Source organism: Diospyros lotus, chromosome 7, assembly GCF_014633365.1.
Source record: "Diospyros lotus cultivar Yz01 chromosome 7, ASM1463336v1, whole genome shotgun sequence".
Classification (NCBI taxonomy): domain Eukaryota; kingdom Viridiplantae; phylum Streptophyta; class Magnoliopsida; order Ericales; family Ebenaceae; genus Diospyros; species Diospyros lotus.
Window position 1 is genome coordinate 34,972,196 of NC_068344.1, and position 26,679 is coordinate 34,998,874.

General features: G+C 34.4%; 1 protein-coding gene across 1 annotated transcript; it reads left to right on the forward strand.

Annotated features, from left to right (window-relative positions):
* The first annotated feature begins 2,342 nt into the window (after window positions 1-2,342).
* On the forward strand, window positions 2,343-5,898 carry LOC127806759 (toMV susceptible protein tm-2-like). Its single transcript, XM_052344252.1, has 3 exons — window positions 2,343-5,195; window positions 5,363-5,417; window positions 5,559-5,898. Exons 1-2 carry the CDS (start codon window positions 2,576-2,578, stop codon window positions 5,401-5,403), a joined length of 2,661 nt encoding a protein of 886 aa, XP_052200212.1. The 5' UTR covers window positions 2,343-2,575; the 3' UTR covers window positions 5,404-5,417; window positions 5,559-5,898.
* Window positions 5,899-26,679: the final 20,781 nt, after the last annotated feature.

The following is a 26,679-nucleotide window of genomic DNA, read 5'->3' on the forward strand; positions in this document are numbered from 1 at the left end:
GGTATTTTTGTGCTGTTTATACCAATCATTTTCTGACATACCTTCTAGTTTAACCTTATTACTCTCAATAGGATCATGCAAATCTTTATAATAAAGGATATCCTCTATTCCAAGCTTTCATGTTACCCAATTATGATTGGTAAATCTAATCATAACACTACCAATCGAATTTTCTATTTTAATCCACACAATTCTACCTTACTCTGATACCACTATCGAGAAATATTCAATACACTAACACAAATATATTTTCTCTTTACCATGTGATTAAAATAGGAATTCAAGACAATCACTACAAGTAATAAAATATTAGAATAAATAAAGGCAACACAATAACACCAAGAATTATCTAACGTCGTAAAACTCCCCAATTTGAAGGGAAAATTGACAGCACAAACCAACAATTATACTATCACCAAATAATAAAAGACTATTTTTCTTCTCTAGATTTTTGCCCAAAATCAAGAGGTAATCCACAACATACCTTCAAGAAAAATTCTCGACAACCACATATTTTATCATTTATGTAATAATAAATGGAACCCAAAATAACGGTAAAAAAGAAGAAATACTCACCAAACACATGATAATAGAAAGCAGAAATTGAAGTAGAAAAGTGGCAGCTTCCTTCTCCAATTAATCAAGCAAGCAGCAGCTTCCTTCTTTCTCCAATTGCAGCGGCAGGTTCTCCCTTTTAAGTGCAGCGGCGGATTCCCTTCAATTAATTAAAAAACCCGTCCGTTCAAGCATCTATATATATATATATATATAAAATATATAATAAGTATGGACTGGACTCACTTATTAATATTAAATTAATATGGGCCAATGGCTTAATGGGCCAATGGCTTAAGCCCAACAGAATACGGCACATTCTAACTGCCAGTAGTATTTGCTGTCATAGAAGTGGACCTTGAATTTGACGATAATGGCAAGGTGGCAAGTGATCCCTTATGTATGAGTTCATGGGTACTTCCAATTAAACTTAAAAAACTGAACCAATTCTACATTTTAAACGAAGATTCAAATTAACAAGCAGTAGAACCATTCCAAATCAATCCCATTTAAGTTGGATTAGAAGAATAATTCCACTCAAACGCTTGACAAAAGGACTTGTCATCAATGTCACACTGTCAGTTTTAACCCGTCATTTAAATAAATATTAATGAAATATTACAAAACTAGTATAACAAATCGGGCAATTCTTCTGAAGTTGTGAAAAGGGTATGAAATTATCTGCCCAAAAGCTGGGAAAATCATAAACCAAAATCCTTCTTTGAGACATTCCATCAAACAGGTGATAGGCCAGACGAAAATGGTTAGATATAATCCATGGTCATGTTTGTGCAAGCAAAGGTAGCTCTAGCAAAGATAGGGCTTGTCGTATTTCAAGTCTAATACTTCAATAACATACCTGTGGTTGACTCTGATAAAAAACTTACCTTTGATTTTATCACGATCATTTAGATATTTTTTTGGAAGTAGTTTAAATTTAGAGTGAGTGTCAAATAAGTTATTGTATTTTATTTTTAAAACTAAGTTGATCACAATGTTTTGAAAATGGCTAAATAAATTATTTTATTTTAAGAGCACAAATAACAAGTGTACGAGTCATGTTTCCAATTGTGTATAATTATTATGATCAGGGATACACTTATCATTGTTAATAAAAAAATTAAAACACTCTTGATGTTAAAAAGACATTTATTGTAATAGCTGTGATTCAAAATCTGAAAATATAAAAGTTTTTTTTAACACTTTTTAAGTAAAATAGCAAAATTAATCCATAAATTAAAGTACAATCATTTAGTTGGGATTGCTTCTTCATCTCTTATGTTTTCTACTATAAATTTGTCTCTATTTAGTATCGCTGTATCTAACGTTTCTCATTTGGCTTTGGCCTATAACCTGTTTGATACATTGCCTCAAAGAGAGACTTTGACTTACGATTTTCGAAATTTCTGACAAATAACTTTATAGACTTTTTGCTGGATTAGGAAGCATTTTCATCAATTTTTTCTTAAGAGATGGGTTGCCAATTGACAGTGTGATATTGGTGAAAAGTCTTAATTAACTCAACTTTTATGGATTTGTTATAATTCTACTGATTATTTATTTAAATCTGGGTCCGATATCTAGAGTTGGCTCAATTTTTAAGTCTAATTCTAACTTTACGTCCCGCAAACTCCGACCTAAGATATCAATTGCAAGGTTGCCTTTGTGGCAAAATTCAGGGCCCACACTTGATGGCATCTTGATGCAAGATGCCATTTTGCATCAAGATGCCAACAAGATGCCATCTTGCATCAAGATGCTGGCATCTTGATGCCATCATCTTGATGCAAGATGGCATCTTGTTGGCATCTTGATGCAAAATGGCATCTTGATGCAAGATGGCATTGGCAGCTGTCGGCGTTGCTAAAGCGGAGATTGACTTGATAAATATTCTGGTCTTCTTGTCTTTGTTAAAAATTCCGGGAACTTGCTGGTGGGCTTCTTGGAAGCCCTATTTTTGATACTACACTTTCTTTCTTCTTCCGGGCGATTGAAGGTTGTTGCTTCCGGGAAATCTAACATGGCAGAAATTCTTATTTCAGGAGTTGTCCAAAAACTTGCTGATGTTGCAGGTGATCGAATAGCAGAAGAAGGCTCACGCTTGTCTGGGTTGGAAGAAAACATTAATTGGATTCGAGATGAGATGAGGTCTATTGAATCTTTGTTGGAAAAAGCTGATGAAGTAGAGTCAGTTAGCGGAGGATTGGCTGACTTAATCAGGAGCGCTTGCGATCTTGCTTATGATTTGGAGGATATCGTGGACGAGTACGTCCCTAAGCTATCATCACTTAGAACGAATGACTGGAAGGGGCATCTTTGTTGGCCTTTGAAAGCCAAAACTGTTCGTGACTTTGCGGTGGAGATTGAAGAAATAAGACGCAGGGTTGAGGATATCAATCGCAGGAGATGGACTACTCAAGTCCAAGATGCAAGTGGCTGTCCTGGAAAACAGGGATGGGATCCAAGAAGAACTTTTCCTCACACTGACGAAGTAAATGTTGTTGGTATGGACAAACACATTAAGGAATTGGTGGCCAAAGTGACGGATCAAGATTCAGAGCATCGTGTGATCTTAATTACAGGCATGCCCGGTGTAGGCAAGACAACACTGGCCAGAAAGGTATATAATTCTGTTCGACGAATGTTTGAGTGTTCAGCTTGGATTTATGTCTCTCAACGACCAAACCCAAATGAACTTTTACATGATATAGCAAAGCAAGTTGGCTTGACCGACGAGGAGAGCAAACAGGACTTGGAGGGTAATTTGTTTCGCCATTTAAACCTAAAAAGGTATGTGATAGTAATTGATGATATATGGCACACTGAACATTGGGATGCTTTAAAAATTGGCATTCCTGTTAATTCCATGAATGGCAGTAGATTAATCATCACTTCCCGATCCAAAGATATATGTGTGCGAATTGGTGGGCAAATTTTTTTACATGAATTGCAACCCTTAGACGAAGAAATGAGTAGAGAGCTCTTCCTCAAAGTGGTTATGGCTGCCCCACAAGACAATGATGAAGATGGTGATCCCTCACAATTGGAAAACATTGGTGAGAAAATACTAAAGAAATGTGCCGGTGTGCCGCTTGCGATAGTAGTTATAGCAGGCGTGTTGTTATCAAGAGAGAGAAGCATACAAGCATGGAAAGGGGTATTAGAGAGTATAGGTAAAGATGAAGACCAATGTTCAAAGATATTTGCTTTGAGCTACAAGGATTTACCTTCAATCTTGAAACCCTGTTTTTTATACTTCGGTCTATTTCCAGAAGATCACGAAATTTCCACGTTCAGACTAATCAATTTATGGGCAGCTGAAGGATTTATACATGGCAGTGGAGTAAGGGCAGTCGAGGATGTGGGGCAAGATTACCTAAATCACTTAGTTGATAGAAACCTAATTCAAGTTGTCAAGAGGAGGTTCAACGGGACAGTTAGACTTTGTCGTATTCATAATATCTTGCACGACCTTTGCATTTCGAAGGCTAGGGAGATGAACTTTTTTAACTCTCTCAATGTAGTAGCCACTAGGGCAGATTGCCCTGCACCACGCAGAGTCACTGCCTATAGAAATGATGGTGGCAACTTTGTTTTTCCAAATTATCAAGCTCCAGACCTTCGGGCTTTGTTATATTTTGATGATTTGTCAAGATATAGTGGGAAGCAGGTTAAGCTTCCTCTTAGAGGCTTCAAATCTCTTCGGGTGCTAGTAATAAAGTGCTTCACTCCGCTGAGGGATATTATGAATGAAATTGTGAAGTTAATACACCTGTATCACCTTGAATTGGGAGGGTGTATTGTGGAGCTTCCTCACGCCATAAGCAATTTGAAAAATTTGCTGAACTTGGATCTACATGAATGCCTTGAACTCATCCTCCCTAATGTCATCTGGAAAATGAAGCAACTAAGACATATTCTATTACCTCCTGAATGTTGGGCTCCTTCAGTCTGTGGGTTCAACTTGGATATCCATTGGTTCCATCCATCTGAAGTTTATTTACCAGACCTGCAGAGCCTCTATGGATTGCCTGTCAAACTTTTTGAGGTCAATTGGTTGCACAAACTTGTTAGTTTGAGAAGACTGAAAGTCTATTTTACAACTGAGCATATCATTGAGGTATTGTCAAGTGCAAACTCCCTGTCACAGAGGCTAGAAGAATTACATTTATTATCGCCATACGATACAAAAGATACTTATATGGCACAGGGATTATCTACTGAATTTAGATCAACATTGGATCTGTCTACATATGTAAACCTTAAGTTACTTGTGTGCCGGAGCCTCATGGTGGATTTTCCACGACATGATAAACTGCCAACATGCCTCACAGAGCTTATCCTTGAGTACACTATGCTGGAAATGGACCCAATGGTGACTTTGAAGAAAGTACCTAGACTTAAGATCCTTATACTTGGAAGGCATTCATACCTTGGGAAGAAGATGGTATGCTTTGGAGAAGCTGACAGCTTTCCTCAACTCAAAGTATTGAAAATTAATTCAGGATATCTGGAGGAGTTTGTAGTTGAGGAAGGAGCACTGCCCGAACTCAAGGACCTTACCCTCACTGGCAGCATACCGAGACTGAGAGTTCCAGATAGAATTAGAAATATAATCTTGATTGACCCAAACATATCAGGTCAGTAACATTTGCTGTGTTTCATTTGTATTCTTTTGATTATGGATATGTCTGTCCAATTCATTGGTTTACTGTTTTAATTTGTTTCATGTACTTGGAAATTATGCATTTTCCCCAAAAAAATATGGGGCTGGCTTTGTCACATGCACACATGTAAACTCCATCAGACGACTTCGTGTATACAAGTGAGATACGCGGTGATCCGTGACTTCATTTTGGAAGGTTTAAGTCCTTACCCAATTCTTTTACTCTTTCAATTATGCTTTCAAGAAAACAACTTAGAATAGATATTTATACCATGGATGATGGGCTTCACATGTGGTGATAATGCCATAATTTGATTGAATTTGTGATGTCTCACAGGTGACAGCATCATCTAAAGGATGAATATATGGGCTCTTGATCTTTATCCTGCTTGCTCAAATCTATTCTTGCGACATGATGTCTTCCGTTTGATTGCTTCTCATGAGAAGGAATGGTATTTGCTTTGTGATTTGGTATCTTGGTTGCTGTATTACCCTTAGATGCTGTCTGAATTTAGGCTTTGATGAATGTTCAATAAATTTACATATACTGATATCTTCGAACTGGTCAGTAGTCAATCAGATGATTAGTCCTGTATTCATAATTTAAAAAAAAAATACAAAATATTAATTGTAACGCTTTCCTCCATATTTAGAAAAAGTCCTGAATTTTTCATGAATTTACCAAGGGCTTATCTAAATTAAGATTGATTATTATTTATTAATAAGGTTGACGCTTATTCTCGTAAATACAAAAAATAATTTATTTTTAACTAAACCCTAAACCCTTAACTTTGTATACCAAAACCTTATTCTGGCGTCTTAGGCCAACTGAACAGATGACAATTGGACTCACAAAGTAAATTAAATTTGGATTCCATATTTGGTCCATTTGAGTTGACATTTGTCAGCAATGGGCTGTAAAATGGCTTGATGGCTGCTTGTTTGCATCCCTCCGCTCATATGACAGCCCAATACTACTTTCATCAAAATAGAAATGGCAACAAATATGTATTTGAGTATTCTATCATATATTTCTTTTCTTATACTCACACATCACACTCATGTTCTTCTATTAATACATTTGATTTTTTTAAGTAACATTACTCTAAGCACAAAGTTTCTTAATTCTAACAGTAACTTAATAATAAATGTGGGTTCACAAATTATGCCATTTGATACTTGGGTAAACTCAAACTAGGTCATCCAATTGTTCGGTATCAAAATCTATTGCATGATGATTAAAGTCTTGCCCAGTGGAATTAAAATGGCTAATAGTTGAATTTTTTGTCACTTGCCTTTTAACTTTAAAAATGACTAACACTGAAAGCCCAAAACCAATGGACCCAAATACATTGCTTAGACGTTGGTTGGTCGTTTGAATCATCCGATGAGATTGCAAGTGGAGTCACCCAAACAACTTATGTGGTGTGTATTCATCATCTAATTTTATTTTTTTTCTTTTAATTTTTTGGTTAAATAATAATAGTAAAAGTAAATTTCATACACTATCCTTAAGATTTGATTAAATTATATCGATTATTTATTTATTTTTTAAAAATGTCATCTTGTCTTCCCTTAACATTAAAAAAATATCCAAAGAAACCATTTTACCTTGTTCTTATACTAACCCAAGCATTCTTTCTCTTCCCCGTTTCCATCTTTTTTGTAGAACTTTTAAACAAATTGCAAATGGTATGTAGAATACTTAGATCGCAGTGGAATAATCAAATATAATTTGTCTAATAACCTCTATAGAAAAAAATTATAAAAGCTTTTTTATACGTCCACCCTTTATCCGCCCAAGGCTTGAATAGTGATACTGAAGACAGTATATGAGTAATCAAAAACTGATTTTGATTGTCGTGTATTTTTCATTAGGTTCTATACCTATTTATAGGTATCACACAGATATAGATATGTATATCTCTTTAGGAATTTGAATCTAATTCAAATTCTAATTACTTATCCCATTATATTGTTAAAATTCAAATACTAATGAATTTGAAACAAATTCAAATTCATAACATTTATCTTATCATTAGGGAACTTATCCTAATGTAACCACAATTATAACAATCTCTCACTCGGGTACATGGGATAATGCTCAACTTATCTCCTCATACATGACGTCAAGGGGTGTGACCTTGATGATAATTATAAGAGTACTATATCAAACAATCACCAATGCCAATATAGTACTGCTGCAAAAGAAATAAATGAGGGCAATGTCATCTATGCATTAGATAATAAATAACACATCTATCAAATGCTTCCAATCTCTAAAGAGTAACTCTGAACAACATTTGATCATCAATCGAAGTTCTTGCACTTATAACCATCACACAGATGATCGTCCAGACTATGAGATGCAAAACTTATATGATGTATAAATTATCTTTCCTAAAATTTGAATCAATCTATCTCTCGGTTCAACCATTTGCCCAATCATGGCCCACCTAGCTGCTTTCTTGCTGGCCAATTGGGTGACATGCTAAAGTAGTGTAATTGAACCTCAACTTCATGAAACAATTTTAGGTCAGAAGGCATATTTGAATAGGGTCCCACACAATGACAGAGAGAGAACAATCTTGTCACTTCCCTATAGCTGTCGTACAAGCGCATGCTGTATGATGTGCATGCTACGGTGGAGCTCCCATTAATCAAGGATGTCATACTCAAAACATCGTACAGATGTCGGCCTAGTCACCACATAGGCACTAGCCTAAGCCACTCAACTCATGAGTACTCACATCCTACTATTCTCAGGCTTAATATGGAATTCAAAATATATCCATATTCGATTTCTTCAAATAAATTTCATCTTAGCCATATTAAGGCAACAATAATGACCTTGAATATCCCTTATGTATCAAAGCACTTACATTGACCACATAAGTCCAAGAGTAAGCTGTCTCATCCTACACACCATACAAGTGTCAGGGCGATTGTCCGCATGAGATGACTGATCCAAGCTTGGTGACATTCACGAACATGTACAATTATTTCAATGTTTTCCATATTAACAACACAATGTCATATAATGAAAACAGAAAGAAGATAACAAATATCCATTAAATAAGATAACAAATATCCATTAGCATAAATCAAGATGAATGTTGTAAACAGTGATTAAATACAGAACTCAAATTCTACGTAATCCCATACGTTTCACATGAGATTCAAATACATTCCTACTTAGTGGCTTTCTCAATGGGTCAGCCAACATTTCAGTGCTAGGAATATAACTCAAGATCACTTTCTTGTCCCTGATTAATCCTCTAATGTAGTGATATATTTTTCTTATGTGCTTTCCTTTATCATGGAATTTGGAGTCATGTGTGAATTGCATCGCAACTGTGTTGTCCATACAAATCTTAACAGCTTCATCAGCCTCAACTGTTACCCTAAGCTCTCGAAGGAAAGCACTAAGCCAGGATGCATGTCTTCCATCTTCTGAGCTAGCCACATACTTTGCTTCCATGGTCAACTGAGCAACGCAATCTTGCTTCTTGCTTCGCCAAGAAATAGAGCCTGCACCAAGAGTGAAAACATATGTTGATGTGGAGACACTATCATCTATATCTCCGCTAAAATCAGCATCAGTGTAACCACGTACTTTTATGTCTCCACCTTGGAAAACTAGGACATAATCATAAGTACCGCGTAGATACCTCATGACTCTCTTGACAACTTTTCAATATTTCTCACTTGGATTACTTTGGTATTTGTTTACTAGCCCAATGACAAAGCAAATATCAGGACAAATACACTTCATTAGGTACATGAGACTCCCAACAGCATTGGCATATGATTTTTTTTCCATTAGTTTCCTTTCTTCATCTGTTTTAGTGCACTGACTAGTACTTAAGGTGCAATCTTTATCAACTAGAGTATCAACAGGCTTTGAGTTATCCATATTAAACCATTCAAGGATCTTATGAAGGTAAGTCTCTTGAGACAAACTCAAAAACCTCCTTGAGCAATCCCATGAGATCTTAACTCTGAGGATATAACTCTCTTCCCCTAAATTGTTCATCTCAAAGATAGAGGATAGCCATTCCTTAATGGTGTTGATCATCTCAAAGTTGTTTCCAACCAATAAGATGTCATCTACATATAAGGATAAAATAAAAAACCCATCTCTTGTCCGTTGGACATACATACAATGGTCTTCCTCCATCATGGTCAAACCTATGGAGGTGACGGCTTCATGAAACCATAGATACCATTGTCTAAACGAGTGCTTGAGACCATATATGGATCGTTTGAGACGATACACTTTGCCCTCCTACCCTTCAGTAACAAAACTGATGGGTTGATCCATGTATATCTCCTTGTCTAGTTCTCTATTGAGAAATGCTATCTTGATATCCATTTGGTGTAGTTCAAGATTTAAATGAGTGACGATGGCTAGAATCACGCGAATAGAGTCAAATCTCACCATATGAGAAAATGTCTATAACAAATCTACACCTTCTATTTGGGTGTAGCCCTTCGCCACCAATCGGGCCTTATACTTGTTGATCGATCCATCAGCTCAGTGTTTGATTTTCAAGACCCATTTGTTACCAATCGCCTTTCTATTTGATGGAAGATCAACAAGTTCTCACACCTTGTTCTTATCCATCGAGTCCGTTTCCTCTTTCATAGCTATCAACCATTGATCTTGGTTTGGGGAGGTTAAGACTTCTTCATAAGAAGTCGACTCAGTGTCATCCGACATGGCACACATAAGTACCCTTCCCTCAATATCATCGAAATAACGACGAGGGATATGCCGACGTTTGTTGCGTCGAATTGCTTGAGTCTCCAAGATACTGTTTATGGGTTCACTCCCACTAACTACAAGAATCCTCCCATTGACCAAAGGCACTTCCTCTTGTAACTCATACAATTGGGAGTCCTTATCAACCTCACTAATTCTTGGGAACTCATCCTTAAGAAACTTTACATCTCGAGATTCTATCTCAGTCAAACCCTCACTAGGATGTTCACCATACATGATGTATCATTTTGAACTCGCAGGATACCGAATGAACACCTTTTTACTGGCTCTTGGTCCAAGTTTTCCATACTTGTGGGACATGGTATGAACATACCTAACTGATCCCCAAGGTTGCAAGTGATCCAAGTTTGGACTTTTACTAATCCATAACTTGTAAGGGGTAGAAGGCACGAACTTGCTTGGAACACGATTAAGAATGTAGGCTATAATCATCAACGCATCTCCCCAGAAACTAATAAGGAGATTTGCCTGCACCAACATCGATCTAACCATTTCCAACAAAATCCTATTCCAGCGTTCTGCAACACCATTTTATTGCGGAGTGCCAGGAATTGTTAGTGTAACAACCCGTTAGTAGGTCTAGAAGTTTATTAATATTTTAATTATGGAAAATATTTTTGTGTGTATGAAATGATATGTATTAATGAGATGGGCCAATTAAAATAAATGGGTTTGGGCCAAGTGTTTAAGGCCAATAAAAGTAATGGGTTTAGAGGAAACCCATGGGCCTAAAATGAATTGGGCTTTTGATTGGGTTGGGCCATTAATAAAGTGGGCATTGGCATTATATATGTGCATTATATTGTGTGTGTGTAAAATTTGTGAATATAGAAGAAGGGATAAGAAAATGAGAAAAATATGGAAAATGTTAAAAGTGGGCTTAAGGATTTGTTGAGGCCCTTTGAAATGGGCCAATGAAATGGGCTTGGGCCCATGTGTTTTTATGAAGTGGAATGAAATAAATAGAAAAGGAAATGAATAAAGCCAAAAGTAAAAAATGGGCTTGCTTTTTGAATTAAGAAGAGGGTAAAATGGTAATTGGCATAATGGGTTTGATAAAGAAAAGAGAAAAGAAATGGAAATGTTGCAAAATGCCCAAATGGACCCTTGATATTTTGTGTGGTGTGTGTGTTGGGGAGGGGCAAAATGGGAAATGTGGTGGGGGTAGATGGAGTTGGCGTGAAGGCCACTCTTCTCCCATTTCTCTTCCATTTTTCTTCTTCTTCTTCTTTTTCTTTTCTCTTTCTTGGGTTTTCTCGGCAGTTTCCTCATCATCTTCATCTTCTTTGCTTCTCTTTTCTTTTCTATTAAGTGTGGTGGAATCAAGCTTAAGGTGGGGAGATTTTAAAGCTCTTAGAGTGCTTTTCTTCCCTTGTTTTTTAATAAAAAAGGCAAGCATCCCTTTTCTCTCCTTCTATATTTTAATGCATAGCTATGTCTTCATGTGTAGCTCGATTGTATTTTTGCATCTCAATGGTGTTTAAAGAGTTTGAGTTAAATGAATTATTTTTCATGTTTTCCTAAAGTTGTGGGTCTCTTCTCGAATCATTTTGGGTCCCATTGATGGTTTCGTTGGGGCTTAATCACCCCATATTTTTCTTTCAGGAATGACATTGTGGGTTTAGAAGCTAATTTGAGAGTTATTGGAGGTTTGGTGGCTCTTATTGTTAGTGAGCAAATATGGGAATGAAAAGAATTTTTAGCAAATGTTAGGTGATGTTTGTATCTGTATCCATTTTGAACGGATCTCTTCTCAGATTTCCTATGCTAACAGGTAATCCGGGAGCGGGCCCTGATATTTAGGTGTTGAACTATACCTTTTTCCTCACACAGACTTCTAAACTGATTAGAAAGATATTCATGGCCTCTATCGGTTTGAAGAGTTTTTAAGCTCTTATCCATCTGATTTTCAACCTCATGCACAAAGCATCTGAAGCAATCTAAAACTTCTGACTTGTGAGAAATTAGATACACGTAACCAAAATGTGAATAATTGTCTATGAAGGTAATAAAGTATGATGCACCATGACGTGCCCTCACATTCATAACTAACTCCAAAGGACAAGATGCACGTGAAGCCTTACCAAAAGGTTTCCTCTTAGCCTTACCAGCTAAGCAAGACTCACACATAGTGAGTCTCACTTTACTGAGAGATCCCAATAGACTTTCTCTCGTCAGCCTTGCTATCATTTCTTAGCCCACATGGCTAAGTCTTTGTGCTATAAATCACAATCAACATTTACAATGAAGAAGTAGAAGAAACTAAAGCAATAGAATGGTTATCATAAACATGATCCAAATTAAGTTTAGAAAAACCATCCACTGAGAAACCACTACCAAAGAATGTATCATCCAAATAGATGTTCACGCCAATATCATAGAAAAGAAAAGAATAACCTTGTCATAATAAACATGCTATCGATAATAGATTACACCGAACTCTAGGAGCATACATAACGTCCTTTAGGAGTAGAGTCTTTCCATTCTTCATCTTGAGTTGGAATGAACTAACTCTAAGAACTTCTTCTTGTGTGCCATTCCTAAGCGTGACGTATTGAGTTCTCGCTAGCACCCGGTGGTAATCCACAAACCCTTCTTTCTCAACACGTATGTGTCGTGTTGCTTCTGTATCCACAATCCACTCAGGATGTGAGTATGCAACTAATGCATGCGAGAAAACATGAATTAAAGGGGAATAAGAAGATAAATGTACCTTCTTCGACTCTTGACAATCTCGAGCAAAGTGACCATTTTTCTTACAATTTTAACATATTTCAATTTGGACAAGTCTTTCTTTCCACGTGCCCCATTTTTTGGCCTTCTTGCTCTTGCCAATCTTAGGTGTAGGACCTGATGCCCTCTATCCTTGTCTCTTGCGTTTGGACTCGAAGCCCTCACGCCTGTCGACTTTGGCTACAAAATCCGTCGTACGATTCGCTTCGATGCACTCCACCTCAAGCTCCAAGTGACGTGAAATATCATCAAAAGTTTTGATATTTTCGTTGTATGTCATAAGGAGCTTCATTTAAGACCACTCAGGGTCAGGCAAGGATCTAATCACCCCTAGGAGTTGCTGCTCATCAGTAAGCGCTACTCTCGCACTCTGAAGATCTCTGATAAGTGAACACATCACTCTCAAATGCTCAACCATGCTGTGCCTCGGGTCTTTGACATACTATTGAAATTTTAGTTATAAAGCATGAAACTTTGTTGCAGATGTCTAACCAAAAGTGATCTTCAACTTTTGCCACATTTTCATAGTAGTCTAGTAAGACTCAAACTAGCCCATGAGATCAGCCTGCATGCTAACAAGCATCACAAAATGAGCATAATGGTCCCTCTCTAGCCATTTGTCATAGGCTAGCTGTGTCTCCAAGGAAACATTTTCCCCTTGCGGTACGGGATGTGAAGTCTGATTAGTGGTTAATTTTGTAAAAAAATTGTTATAATTATACCCTTCTTTTGATCTTAAAAATGGCTTAAATTAGATATTAATATATATTTTATGGTTATATACAAGTTTAAATTGAAAAATGAATGAAATGAAGTTCTAAAGTAAAATTTTTAAAAAATAAAATAAAATAATAATAATAATAATAATAATAATAATAATAATACATATATAAATATATATAATATATATACATCAATACATGCGTGCATGTCATATATATATAATATAATCTAATATATATATATATGTGCCATGTGTAATACATATATATAATATATAATTTATTAATAACACTCAATTACTTGTTTGTAGGCATGAAGAAGGTGGGTTTGGAGACTCAAATTTGATTGAAGAATGAATAATTAAAGCTCATGAAGAATTAAAGCCTATGAAGAATTAAGCCTATGAAGAATTAAGACTCAACTTGAGTAACCCATGGAAGACATCATTTGAAGAAGGCTTAAGGATTATTTTTAATCCTAATGAAGATCAAAAACCCAATTGTAAAAATTTATTTTTTTATTTTTAAATATCTATTTTATGAGTGCTTTATTAGGTGTGTTTTTTTTTAGCTAAAATCAATTTAATTATTTGGTGTGTCTTATAGCTAAAATCTATTTAACATTATGAGTGCTTTATTAGGTGAGTATTTTAGCTAAAATTCATTTAATTTTATGTGTGTATTATAGCTAAAATCCATTTAACATTAAGTGTGTGAGTGCCCATTAGATATAATTATGTTTAGTTGAATAATTGAAATTGTGTGGTTTGTATTGCATCTTGTGGGTTATAAATAGCTCATTTGATTGTATTTGTAAGTGTGATTATTATTCTTGAATAAAAACTTAATTGTTTTCTTAGAATTCTCTCTTTGAGAATTGCTTTTGTTCTCTCTTATTTTCTCTATTATTTTCTCTTGTGATCTTACTTTCTTTCTTTATTATTTTGAATTCTTATGTCACTTATTATTACTTTATTATCTATCGTCTAAATGGCCAGTTAATTTATACTTTTAAATTTCTGTAATTTTAATTCCTATTATTTCAATTACGCCATTTAAATTCCTGTCAATTAACTTTTAAATGGAGATGAGTAACTAAATCTAATCTTGGGTTAAGGCAATGACAGTGTCCAACGCCAATGATTTTCAAAGAAAACTACGCTTTAAATAAGTGATATTAATTTAAATTTCAGTATGGGTGTGTAGTAATTATTAAGAAATCACTAGATTTGGATTGAAGCGTAAGCCTAACTTAGAGTTTTCATACCATGTATGAGAGTTACTAGAACTGGAAACGCTATCATACCCAAATCTGGATGATTAATTTAGTTATTTTGTGTATTAATTGCAATTGGATTTATGGTGGTTGCTTAAATTAGAATCCCGCATATCATGTTTGGGGATTGCTTAAGCTAGAACTATCATCATCTCTAATTGCATTTAATAACAAACCCTCATATCTGAAATTAAATTAATGTTGCTAATCTTTTCTACTAAAATTTGGGAATTAACGGGTTGGTGCTGAAATTGTCTTAATTCAAGTGCTATCCAATTTCATGTCCAGTATTTATTTCAACCTCTGTCTTGCTTTATTTCCTAATATCTGTTGTCTAAAAAATCATAAAAAAATCTTATTGCCAATTCAAATGCGTGTGCGTGTGTGTGACATTCTTTTTTTTTTTTTGCCATAAATAAATCTCTCAATAAACGACCTGGATTCATTCAGAAAATATAAATTTAAATTTGGACTACAACTGTACTCGTACACTGACGAGTATAAACCTCTCGCCAAAATAAAGAAAAAATATAAAAGTTTTAATGTGTTTTTATTGTGTTTTAATTGCAGGATGAGAGTGCAGCCAAATTTTGGCGCCGTTACCGGGGAGATTGAGGCAAAAAGAAAAAAATTATAAATGAAAAAAAAATAAAAAAAATATATTTAGATAACTATTAGTTACTAAACAGTGCAAGAGACTACGGTCAGGTATGATTATTGAAACATTAATTGATTCATTAGCATCATTATCTGTCATTGAATTGTCATTTTCATATTCTTCATGTCTTAGTATTTTAACATTTATGTGTCTTCTAATGCATTTGGCCATCCCGATCCTAGTGAGGGGAGGTTTTCTTTTAACTAGAGTTAGGGGGAGAATTCTTATCTGTCGAGTTACGACCCAGATTTTTACACTAATTACCCCAGTTCCTATGATCATTGGAATTATCCTTGGAACGATGACTCTTTGCTCCAATCTCATGAACCTTTCTCTCTAGTATTTCACCAATTCTAGTTAGAACAAGGGGTTAGATCTGATACTTATCAACCTCAGGATGAAAATTTTTTAGATGACACCCTTCAGGAGTTTATGCAAGGTCAAATGTGTTATAATGCACAAGTGGCCGAATTTCAAGAACAAACCACTAGGGCCATAGGTGACATTTTAGAACAATTGATTGAGCTTGCATAGACCTCGAGCGTGAGTGAGCCTGGTGAGTTTCCAAACTAACCCAATCAAAATTCTAAAGAGGGGAAATCGTCATTTAATGCACCCATAGGTCAAGAGTTGGTCCAATTTACATCTATCCCTAAGAATGATGAGCCAATTGAGAGACTTGATGAACCTATGATGGTACAAGCAATCATAGAAGAAAAATTGAATCAAAATGATGTGAGAAAAGAATAAACCTGAGATGAAGAAGAGGCTAAAATTCGAGAGCCAAAATGTGAAGATGTCATTAGTTTATCCACATTTAAGCCTAAATTTCTATCTTTTAGGCTAGTCGATATTATTAGGGATCAAATTAAACCAAACATATGTGAGGTGTTTGTGCAAATATGTATATGCATTCATGAGAAAAATCAATTTACATAATTTTGAAAATAACTTTAAAAGTGGTGTAGTGAATGGGAGATATTATACGATTAGGTGGGCAACCACTCATTTGATCCTTAATTGGAAGAAAAGAAAAAAAAAAACTCTAAAAAAAATAAAATATAAATATATAATAAAATAATTTTTTTAGATATATATATAAAGAAGTATATATATACATATAAGTTGTTCATTTTCTGCATTACTTAAATATTGTTTCTCTGTGTGCAGTCTAAATAAAATTTTTGCATACGAGTTCATCCATTGAAGACTGTCAGGTATGCCTATCTTCTATCTTTTTATTGTCGATTGAGGATAATGTGCAATTCAAGTTGAGGGGTAAGGTGTACTTAAGAATTGATTTATTGGTGTTTGAAATTGATTCGTTATGCAAATAATTTTGGTTGACTTGATAATATTGTTTTGTATGGTATATATGATTTTATAAAGCCCCTAAAAGATTTAAAAAAATAATAATAAAATTTAAAATAAAAAAAATAAAAAAAAGATAGAGAGAAAAGGGAGACAAAATTGACGCTGGTGGTAGCCATTTTTCTCGGGCAGTGCAATCACACTACCCTATAAAGAAAGATGCACACTGTCAAATGTTGAAAAATGAGGCGCCAAGCGTTGAAAAAAGAGGCACACTGCCAAATGTTGAAAAATGAGACGCTAAACGACGCCAAGCCTGACGATGCAATTATGCCATGCCTTGAGTCGAGTGTAGAATAGTGATGCCCATTGCTCTATAAAAGACTCCATATCTGTATGAGGCAAGCCACCCTTCTTAAGCTCAGTCTTTTCTCCTTTGTGTTATTCTTCGATTAGGTACTCTCATCCCTTTTGTAAAGTTTATAGTTCTTTACTTTCTTCTTATTATAGTTGTTTTAAAAAAAAATGGATCTTTATCTCTCAAAAATTCGCAAGTATTATCCATCTCTCCTGCAGAATGATTTGAAAGAAATTATGCTGCTAGGTGTTAAAGACTTAGGCTGTTGATGCGTAATAACATCCCAGAAGATATTTGTTGGTTGATCGAAGCAAAAGTTCAATTAGATGGCAAAACGTAACCTAGTTTTAAGCATTTTCTAAGCTTAGGGAAGAGTAGTTTTGCGAAGAAACGAAGAGCGAAAAGAGTGAATGGTTGTCACAAGTGTGCTCGTTGGACCTGTAACACACGATGCAAATCTGTGGGGTTCATGTTCGTAAATTGAGAAGATAAAATTAGTTTCATAAAGGATGGACTGAGTAAGGAGTCTTTGGATGATATCCGATTGACTCTTGAGATGCATCCATGTGGAATAGTGCAAAGAGAACTTTTTACTTTATGGACACAGTTCATAAGTGACCACCAACGCGATAGTCTTGGGAATCTGACTAAAAACGACCTTGTTTGCCAATCTATAAGAAAATTGGATGGGAAGCCCTATCCCCACTTCATAGAAAGTGTTTAAGCCGTTTCTGGACGTAAAACTAGAGGAAGATGTGAGCTACAATCACAACTACTTATACATACGCATGATTTTTGTTTGTATTTATTCATTTTTGAATTTTTGTATAGCTACTTTTGATTGCTAAACCTCTTTCCAGGGTATACAAAAGGAACAAACATGGAAGGCCAATTAGTTCGTCAAATCAATACCATATGTGTACTTTGTGGCTTTCAACTTAGGAGCGATATTTGTTACACACTTGCAGCAAGCGAACTAGGTTAAAAATTAGGAGAGAAAAAAATTAATTTGGTATATGGAGGGGGAAGTCGTGGATTGAATGGTTATGTTTCACAAGCTGCACATCTTGGAAAGTCATATGTGGTAGGTGTAATGCCAATCCTTTTAGCTGAACCACATATTTTCGGGATTACATGCGGTCAACTTATAAAAATGACTTCTATGTCTGAGCACATGGCTTGTAAGATTTATCAGTCAGACGCCTTCATTGCTTTACTAGGAGGTTTTGGAATACTTTAAGAAATCTTTTGTATAATCTCTTGGGCCAAGAATAATCTTCGTACCAAACCCATTGGACTTTTAAATATTAACTATTTTTTCGATGGGTTGCTCTCTTTTCTTGATCAGGCTGTGGAGCAAAAGTTCATTTCTCTTTCATCAAGAAAGATTCTTACTTCTGCATCTACCATTGATGAGCTGTTAGAGAAATTACACGCTTATGTTCCACAGCACGATCCTCATGAGTCTCGAATAGACTAGTCTAAGGCAATTAGTAACAAGCGCCAAAGGGGTCCGATTAATTTAAATTTATCATTGTGAGGAGTGCTCTTTTTTAAGATGGCTAAGTAAAGAGTACTTTTTGTACTCTTGAGACGCATCTAGTTATTGTACAACTTACAGGATTTTTTTTGATTGTGTTCCTAAAAAAAATTAATTAATTTAAAAAAAAACTGTGGAATGTTGTTAGGCAAGTCTATGTTAAAATGGCTAAGTAAAGAGTACTTTTTGTACTCTTGAGACCCATTTTGTTTATCTTATGACTTGCATGAAATTTTTATTTTAGTGTGAAAATATAAATATAAATATATATATATGGTATGCTCATTTATTTGTTTGAGTTTTAACAGTTCACGGTAAATCTATGGACTTGTGGAGTTACAGGTATTCCTAACAACCCCAGTTTATTATTGTAATTTAGATTGGGGGTGTAAGGTCTAGTTATGAATTATCTGGTTTCATGTTTAACTGTAAATTTGCTATTATTTGCTTGTAGTCTTGTGTGAATTGATTATCTTTATCTGCTCTTATTAAAAAAAAAATTGTGTGTTTTAAATAACGCTATTCCTAAAGTTTTGGAGTTATGCATTGATAGTTGGTTAAGTTTGCAATACGAATATGAATGCATTGATTTCTTATTTGAAAACCTATATGTATTAGAATAAGTAATTTGCATTCATTGGGTATTCAAAATTTAAAAATTGGTTATCGATTATAAAGTCAAAGGTAACAGTAATTAGCTGATTAGTACACCGTATGATCCCTCAACAGAAGTGGAGACTATTACCCAAATGAGTGTTTGAGCCTAATAACCGTTAATTCTGAGTGAAATAACACTTATTCTAAATATGCTTTATTGTTTATCTTATCTTTTCAATGGCTTTAAAACATCAATTCGCTTTGAATGTATAGTATGATAGCGGATGAATTTGACTAGTTTCAAATTTCAAATTAGATGACTGAGTAACATCGTTTTGTAGAAGCATGATAGGGGGATCAATTTCTTTCATTTTGGGCCTTTTAACTTTTTTTTTCTTTCTTTACATTAACTTCCCTTGCTAGACCATGTGAGCCATTTGTAGTACAATTTCTTTCGTTACCCTCGTTTAACCTATAACCATATGAATTTTGTCCAACCTGGTGTGATTTTGGGAATTAGTCTGTTTAGCTATTTTCATATTTAAAAAAAAAGAAAAAGAAAAAAGAAGAAAAAAAAGTGAAAAAAAAAGAAAATTTCTCTTCGTTATTCAACACAATTGTTTCAAAATAAATGTTGAAAAAAAAAATTCCGACATACCCTTTGCACACTCTACATTTTTTTTGACAACCCGTATTAACCTTATAGCCCAATTCCAACCCGGTCTGGTCCCTCTTGATGCTATAAATTATGTGATCTCAGAATTCGAGTTTGGAGTAGGGAATTATGTTTAAATTCAAAAGCTATTCATTTAGGGTATAATTCCAGTCATGAAACTATTTCAATTTCCCTATTCTTTCCTGAAAATACATTCCTTGTATTTGGGGTGACACCGAGTTTTGAACTTGTTCTGCATTTACTCTTATAACGGTGTATTCATTTATGTGTACACTTGAGGAATCCTTTTTATTAGAGGAAAATTCCATAGTAAGGTTTGAAGTCAAAATTTTAAGGTAGTAAATCTGTGTGTTGGTTATCCTAATTGCCATTCCTGAGATTGTATGACCTTTAATAAAAAATCTGATTTAGAATGCTAAATTATTTATTCGATTTTATGCATTTTAGTTTCAAATTTGAAATTTTTACATTCATACAGTTATTGCGAATAAAGCTTGGCAGGTGTATAGTCTGATTGCTAAGGGACTAGCAATGTTTAAGTTGGGGGGTATGATTAGTGGTTAATTTTGTAAAAATTTTGTTATAATTACACCATTCTTTTGATCTTAAAAATGGCTTAAATTAGATATTAATATATATTTTATGGTTATATGCAAGTTTAAATTGAAAAATGAATGAAATGAAGTTCTAAATAAAATTTAAAAATAATAATAATAATAATAATAATAATAATAATAATAATAATAATAATAATACATATATAAATATATATAATATATATACATCAATACATGCGTGTATGTTATATATATATAATATAATCTAATATATATGTGTTATGTGTAATACATATATATATAATATATAATTTATTAATAACACTCAATTGCTTATTTGTAGGCATGAAGAAGGTGAGTTTGGAAACTCAAATTGAATTGAAGAATGAATAATTAAACCTCATGAAGAATTAAAACGTATGAAGAATTAAGCCCATGAAGAATTAAGATCCAACTTAAGTAACCCATGGAAGACATCATTTGGAGAAGGCCCAAGCATTATTTTTAATCCTAATGAAGATCAAAAACCCAATTGTAGAAATTTATTTTTTTTATTTTTAAATATCTATTTTATGAGTGCTTTATTAGGTGTGTTTTTTAGCTAAAATCAATTTAACTATTAGGTGTGTCTTATAGCTAAAATCTATTTAACTTTATGAGTGTTTTATTAGGTGTGTATTTTAGCTAAAATTTATTTAATTTTAAGTGTGTATTATAGCTAAAATCCATTTAACATTAAGTGTGTGAGTGCCCATTAGATATAATTATACTTAGTTGAATAATTGAAATTGTGTAGTTTGTATTGCATCTTGTGGGCTATAAATAGCTCATTTGATTGCATTTGTAAGTGTGATTATTATTCTTGAATAAAAACTTAATTGTTTTCTTAGAATTCTCTCTTTGAGAATTGATTTTGTTCTCTCTTATTTTCTCTATTGTTTTCTCTTGTGATCTTACTTTCTTTCTTTATTATTTTGAATTCTTATGTCACTTATTGTTACTTTATTATCTACCGCCTAAATGACCAATTAATTTATACCTTTAAATTTTTGTAATTTTAATTCCTGTCATTTAAATTATGTTATTTAAATTACGCCATTTAAATTCCTATCAATTAACTTTTAAATGGAGATGAGTGGCTAAATCTAATCTTGGATTAAGGCAAGAATAATGTCCAACGCCAATAATTTCCAAAGAAAATTGCGCTTTAAATGAGTGACATTAATTTAAATTTCAGTATGGGTGTGTAGTAATTATTAAGAAATCACTAGATTTGGATTGGAGCGTAAGCCTAATTTAGAGCTTTCATGCCATGTATGAGAGTTACTAGAACTGAAAACGCAATCATACCCAAACTCAAATGTTAATTTAGTTGTTTTGTGTATTAATTGCAATTGAATTTATGGTGGTTACTTAAATTAGAATCCCGCATATCATGTATGAGGATTGCTTAAACTAGATAGGCACATATATTAATAAGATTATGTGTAGATTAGGTGATTAAGCGTGTTAAAGAAGAAGGAAAGGTTCAAGGTTCGAGTTGAGGGACGGGGTAAGTTAGAGTTAAGAGAAGACCTTGTAAGGGATGTGAAGAATCAATTTATAGTGATTTTTGAGATATTTTTAAGTTTCACAATAAACTTAAATTTATAGTTATTTTTGAGACATTTGTAAAAAACTTAATACATTTTTGGGGCACAATTACACGCGACATTATTATTAGTGTCATAATAGTTAAAATATTCTAATAATTAAGGTATTTTTAAATATCTCTTAATCTAAAATTTATTGTAGTATTTGTTGAGACTCAGATTTATTTACTGTTAGAATTAAGTACCTTTGTGCTTAGAGTAATGTTTCTTAAAAAATCAAATGTATTAATAGATGAATATGAGTGTGAATGTGAGTACAAAAATAGAGACGTGGTAGAATACTCAATACAAAATTGTTGCTATTTCTATTTTGATGAAAACAGTATTGAGCTGCCATATGAATGGAGGGACGCATAGAAGCAGCCATCAAACCATTTTACTGCCCATTGCTGACAAATGTCAAACTCAAATGGACGAATTATGGAATTCAGATTTTATTTACTTTAGTGAGTCCAGTTGTCATTTGTTGAGATGACCGAGTTGCCCTAAGGCGCTTGATTAAGGTTCTAGTCCGCAAGGGCGTGGATTCGAATCCACATTATCTGTTATCTTTTTCATAGATTTAGACAAAAATAAATTATTTTTTTGTATGTACGAGAATAAGTGTCCGCCTAGTTAATAAGTAATAATCAATCTTAATTTAGATGAGCCCTTTGGATCTAATATTCATTATAGATTAGGGAAGATGAAACAAAAAAAAAATAAAAATAAGAAACAATTAAATGTTGGCTTAAAGTTATAAAATATCAATGCTATAAGTATGAGGTTAGACTTTTATTTGGTTAATTACAAAAAATAATAATAATAATAATAATAACTTTTAGTTTATCTTTAATTTTAAACTTAATTTTTAATTTTATCAATTATGCATTAAACTTTTCACCTTTACTTTTTGTTGTAATTGTGATATGAAATTCAAATTTGTTTGTGATTGAAACTCCTGATTTTGATCGTGATTATGATTTTGAATTTGATTGTGATTAAGATATTGTTAAATTCAATTCTAAGTGAGATTTATCTTTTTTGGAGGAATATCCTTATTAATCATCTTCTAATCAAGATAGAATTTTTTGTATACATCCATAGATGATTTTAGGTCTACAAATAGGTGCTCGGGTCACATTAAATTTAACACAGTGTGTGCCAATATCACTTTTGTACTACTAATATTTGGTTAGTGATATTTTATTTTTTTTACCCATGATTTTTTTCGATTTGGGTTTTTCACGTAAAATTCCGTGTTTTAGTACGTAATTGATTGGTTTGATTTTTGTTTGTTTTCGATCCAATTTCATAACAAACTTGTATCAGAGCCATTGGATCAAACCACCAACATTTGACAGATCTTAGCCGTTGGATCATCATCATCATCTTCTTTTTTTTTTTCTTCAATTTGGGTTTCAAGCAGCAGTCGTCGTTGCCGCCAGCACTAGTTGTCGCCTCTGCCAACGTTGCTATCATCATTGACCATGCCCGTCGTCACCGTCGATTGCCCCGGTTTGACCTCTATTGCCATGAGTCGCAGTCAACCGCCCTTATCACCGTCGTCCTCTGCATTACAACGTTTTGTTTGGTTATTTTCGAAGCCTCCATCGACGATCTGCTTCTCCTCTGGCCGCCCATGCCTTTGACGTCGCCAATCATTAATGTCCTCATTTGGCCCCTTTGCCTCATCTTGCTTGGTCGATCTTTTTCTTTTGCATTCGCGACCGCTGTTCGATCTCCCTCCCCCACTTTCCATTGAGCTCCCTAATGATTTGCCATCTTTGTCGTCCTTATTCATTGTAACACGCTACTTTTTCGGACGTGTTATAACTTAAGACAATTTTGGGATAATAAATTTTTTTCTATTTAAAACTATGACTAAACCATATCATTTCTCATATCCATCCCAAAATTTTCATACATCTATCTCGAAAGAGAATAAATATCAAATGTGGAAGCTAGAATCGAACCTTAACTTTAATATTAACCATAAATATGGTTATACATCATCATTCCTCAAACGTTAATCATAAATCAGATCTTACATCATGGACTTTCAAAACTTTCAGAGTTTAAAGTAGCAGAACTTAAATACATGGGCTACATATTATACATTCAATTCATCATACATTTTGCTAAGTGACATTTCATGCTTCATTCATCCTCGTTTCTGCTACAATCCCCATCTGGAACGTTTGAATATTCCAGGGACAAAGCTCAAGTTAGATGATGAATCATCTAAGTAATGGTACAAAAAACCATATTTCGTGCATGGATGAAAAATGCAAAATATCATTTTCCATTTCATTTCGATTTGAGTCGACTACACCCAATTACTGCTCCTCATTTTTATAGCCTTCTTTCTAGACCAAGGTGTATGGGTGCACCATTGGTAGAGCAGTGGTGCCAGTCTATAATCCCAAACCCTTATATGATGCATGATCAGTAATATCATCGTGAACATATACACATTTCATCATTAATACATGTAAATACAATTTACATGATACATAGCATATCAAGTCATGTTAACATGATAAAAATCATAAAATTGGGTTTTGAATCGAACCACTTACAAATCAAGCATTTTTCATAATACTAAATCTAGTTGAGTAGTACCACTTATCTTCTCAACCTTATCGGGCTACCTCGATATTCGCACATTACCTTGAAATACGTGTATCTACTCGATTTGCGTACCCACCTCAAGATTCGCACAAGTCACCTCAACTTAAAGCTCAAAGCACTCTAATTATCACATTTATTTAAATAAGCATTAAAACCTATTTTTTCATAATTTCTTGCATTTTCTTTATTTTTCTCTGTATTTCTTCCTATTTTTTCTCAATAAATCCAAATAAATACATTCTTAACTATTTTCTCCAATCTTTTTCCACAACAATTCCTTATATTCAATGAACTTCAAAGGAAAATTCTAAAACTTACCTCCAAGCTTCGTTTGCAAGCAAAATAAGGTTGGTCGTTACGAAAATTGAGAAATCGGAAAGGCAAACATCAAAACTTTTTGCACAACCCTTGAGAGCATATTTTTTTTAGGAATTTTGTCATTTTTTGCACGTTTTTCGAGGCTCGAATGTGCCCTCAGGTGCCCCCAAGAAGAAGCCCCACGTGCCTGCTGGTAAATGGCCGCGAGTGAGCCCACGCTCCAACCTTTTTCCCTATCTCGGGCACACCAGAGATGCTGGGTTTCTCCATCAACGTTCTCTCCTCGCTGATTCGATCCAGATGGCACAAGTCTCGGCCTGAAAGGAACACCAGAAGGCCTCTGATTTGCCGGCCAAAGACTTGGCCTTACCATCCGCCTCTTTACTCTGGTGAGATTCGAAACCCTCTCAAACCATCACGAAAATACTTCAAAATCTCCAGATTTGATCCTCATCTCATGGGCAACAAAAGCCCCTTAATTTGGTCCCTCAATTCGTTCAAAAAATGGGGTCGATTTGAAGCTCCAACTTCTTTAAAATCCTCGGCCAAGCTCCTTTATTTATATTCCAAATCGAGTCGCAAAACGACCAATTTCTCATAACCTAAGGCCACTAATGTCTCCCTTTGCCCTATATTCGTCCAAAACCCACCAAAAGCAACCCCAAAAATTGGATTTAAGCGGCCAACTTTTTGGCCACTTTCGGTTGAAAAGTTTGGCCTTTTTCAACCATGCCAAGGCTGATTATCAGCTAAGATCGGTCCGGCCTTTCCTCGAGGTCCCTTGCCACTTTCTCGAGACTCTCATGGCTGAATTTGGTGATGGAATAGAGCTTGGTCGGCCATGGCTTCCAAGCTCTTTTGGAAACTACACTATCACCCCCATCTTATTTTTGAATTTCATTTTTTTAGCCCTTTCCACAAGGTCCCTGGTTTTTCCAACATTTTTGTTGAAACCTTTACATTCTAAATTTCTCATTTGACCCTCGAGATTCCAGAAAATACATCATTTCAACCTCCCTCAGAAAATTTTAAAAATTACACTTTGGCCCGGACTTATGCTTTGCTTGTAAAACCCCCTTGTTTCACCCAAAAACTACTTAAGGGTTGTTTATCAAGCCCACTTTGACTCTTTTAAGGGTTTTGTTGACTTTTCGAAAGTCCCTTAAGACAATTTGATTTTTCAGCCCAAATCATAGCTGTATTGAAAATCGTTTCTAATCCAATTTTTTTCGATGCCATAAATTATGCCTCGAAATGCTCGTTAACATCTTCTCATTTTCCTTGGATATCTCGGCTCCAGGGCACTCCCTGCAATTGATTCGGTCATTCATAATGGTAAGAATTTACCCTATAACCTCAATTTATTTGTAAATTTTATTTTTGCCCCTAAGATAATTTACTCTTGAGTCATTTAAAAAACTTGGGATATTACATTCTCCCCTCCTTACAAAAATTTTGTCTTCGAAATTTGTCATATATCCTAAATCTCCAAATTCCATACTCGAAATTAGCACTTGACTGATCAAATAACTAAGGAATAACCTACCTGATTACCTTATTTCAAATAATCCTGTTGTAGCTCTTCACAGGCGATCACATATCCCAAGGAAAACTATATCGTTTATAATCATCTCTCAACCACAAGACCTCTAGCACGTATA

Coding starts and splice junctions, on each gene's coding strand:
- LOC127806759 (XM_052344252.1), top strand. CDS start 2,576: ATGGCAGAAATTCTTATTTCAGGAGTTGTCCAAAAACTTGCTGATGTT. Junction 5,196..5,362: donor GATTGACCCAAACATATCAG/GTCAGTAACATT, acceptor AAACTCCATCAG/ACGACTTCGTGTATACAAGT.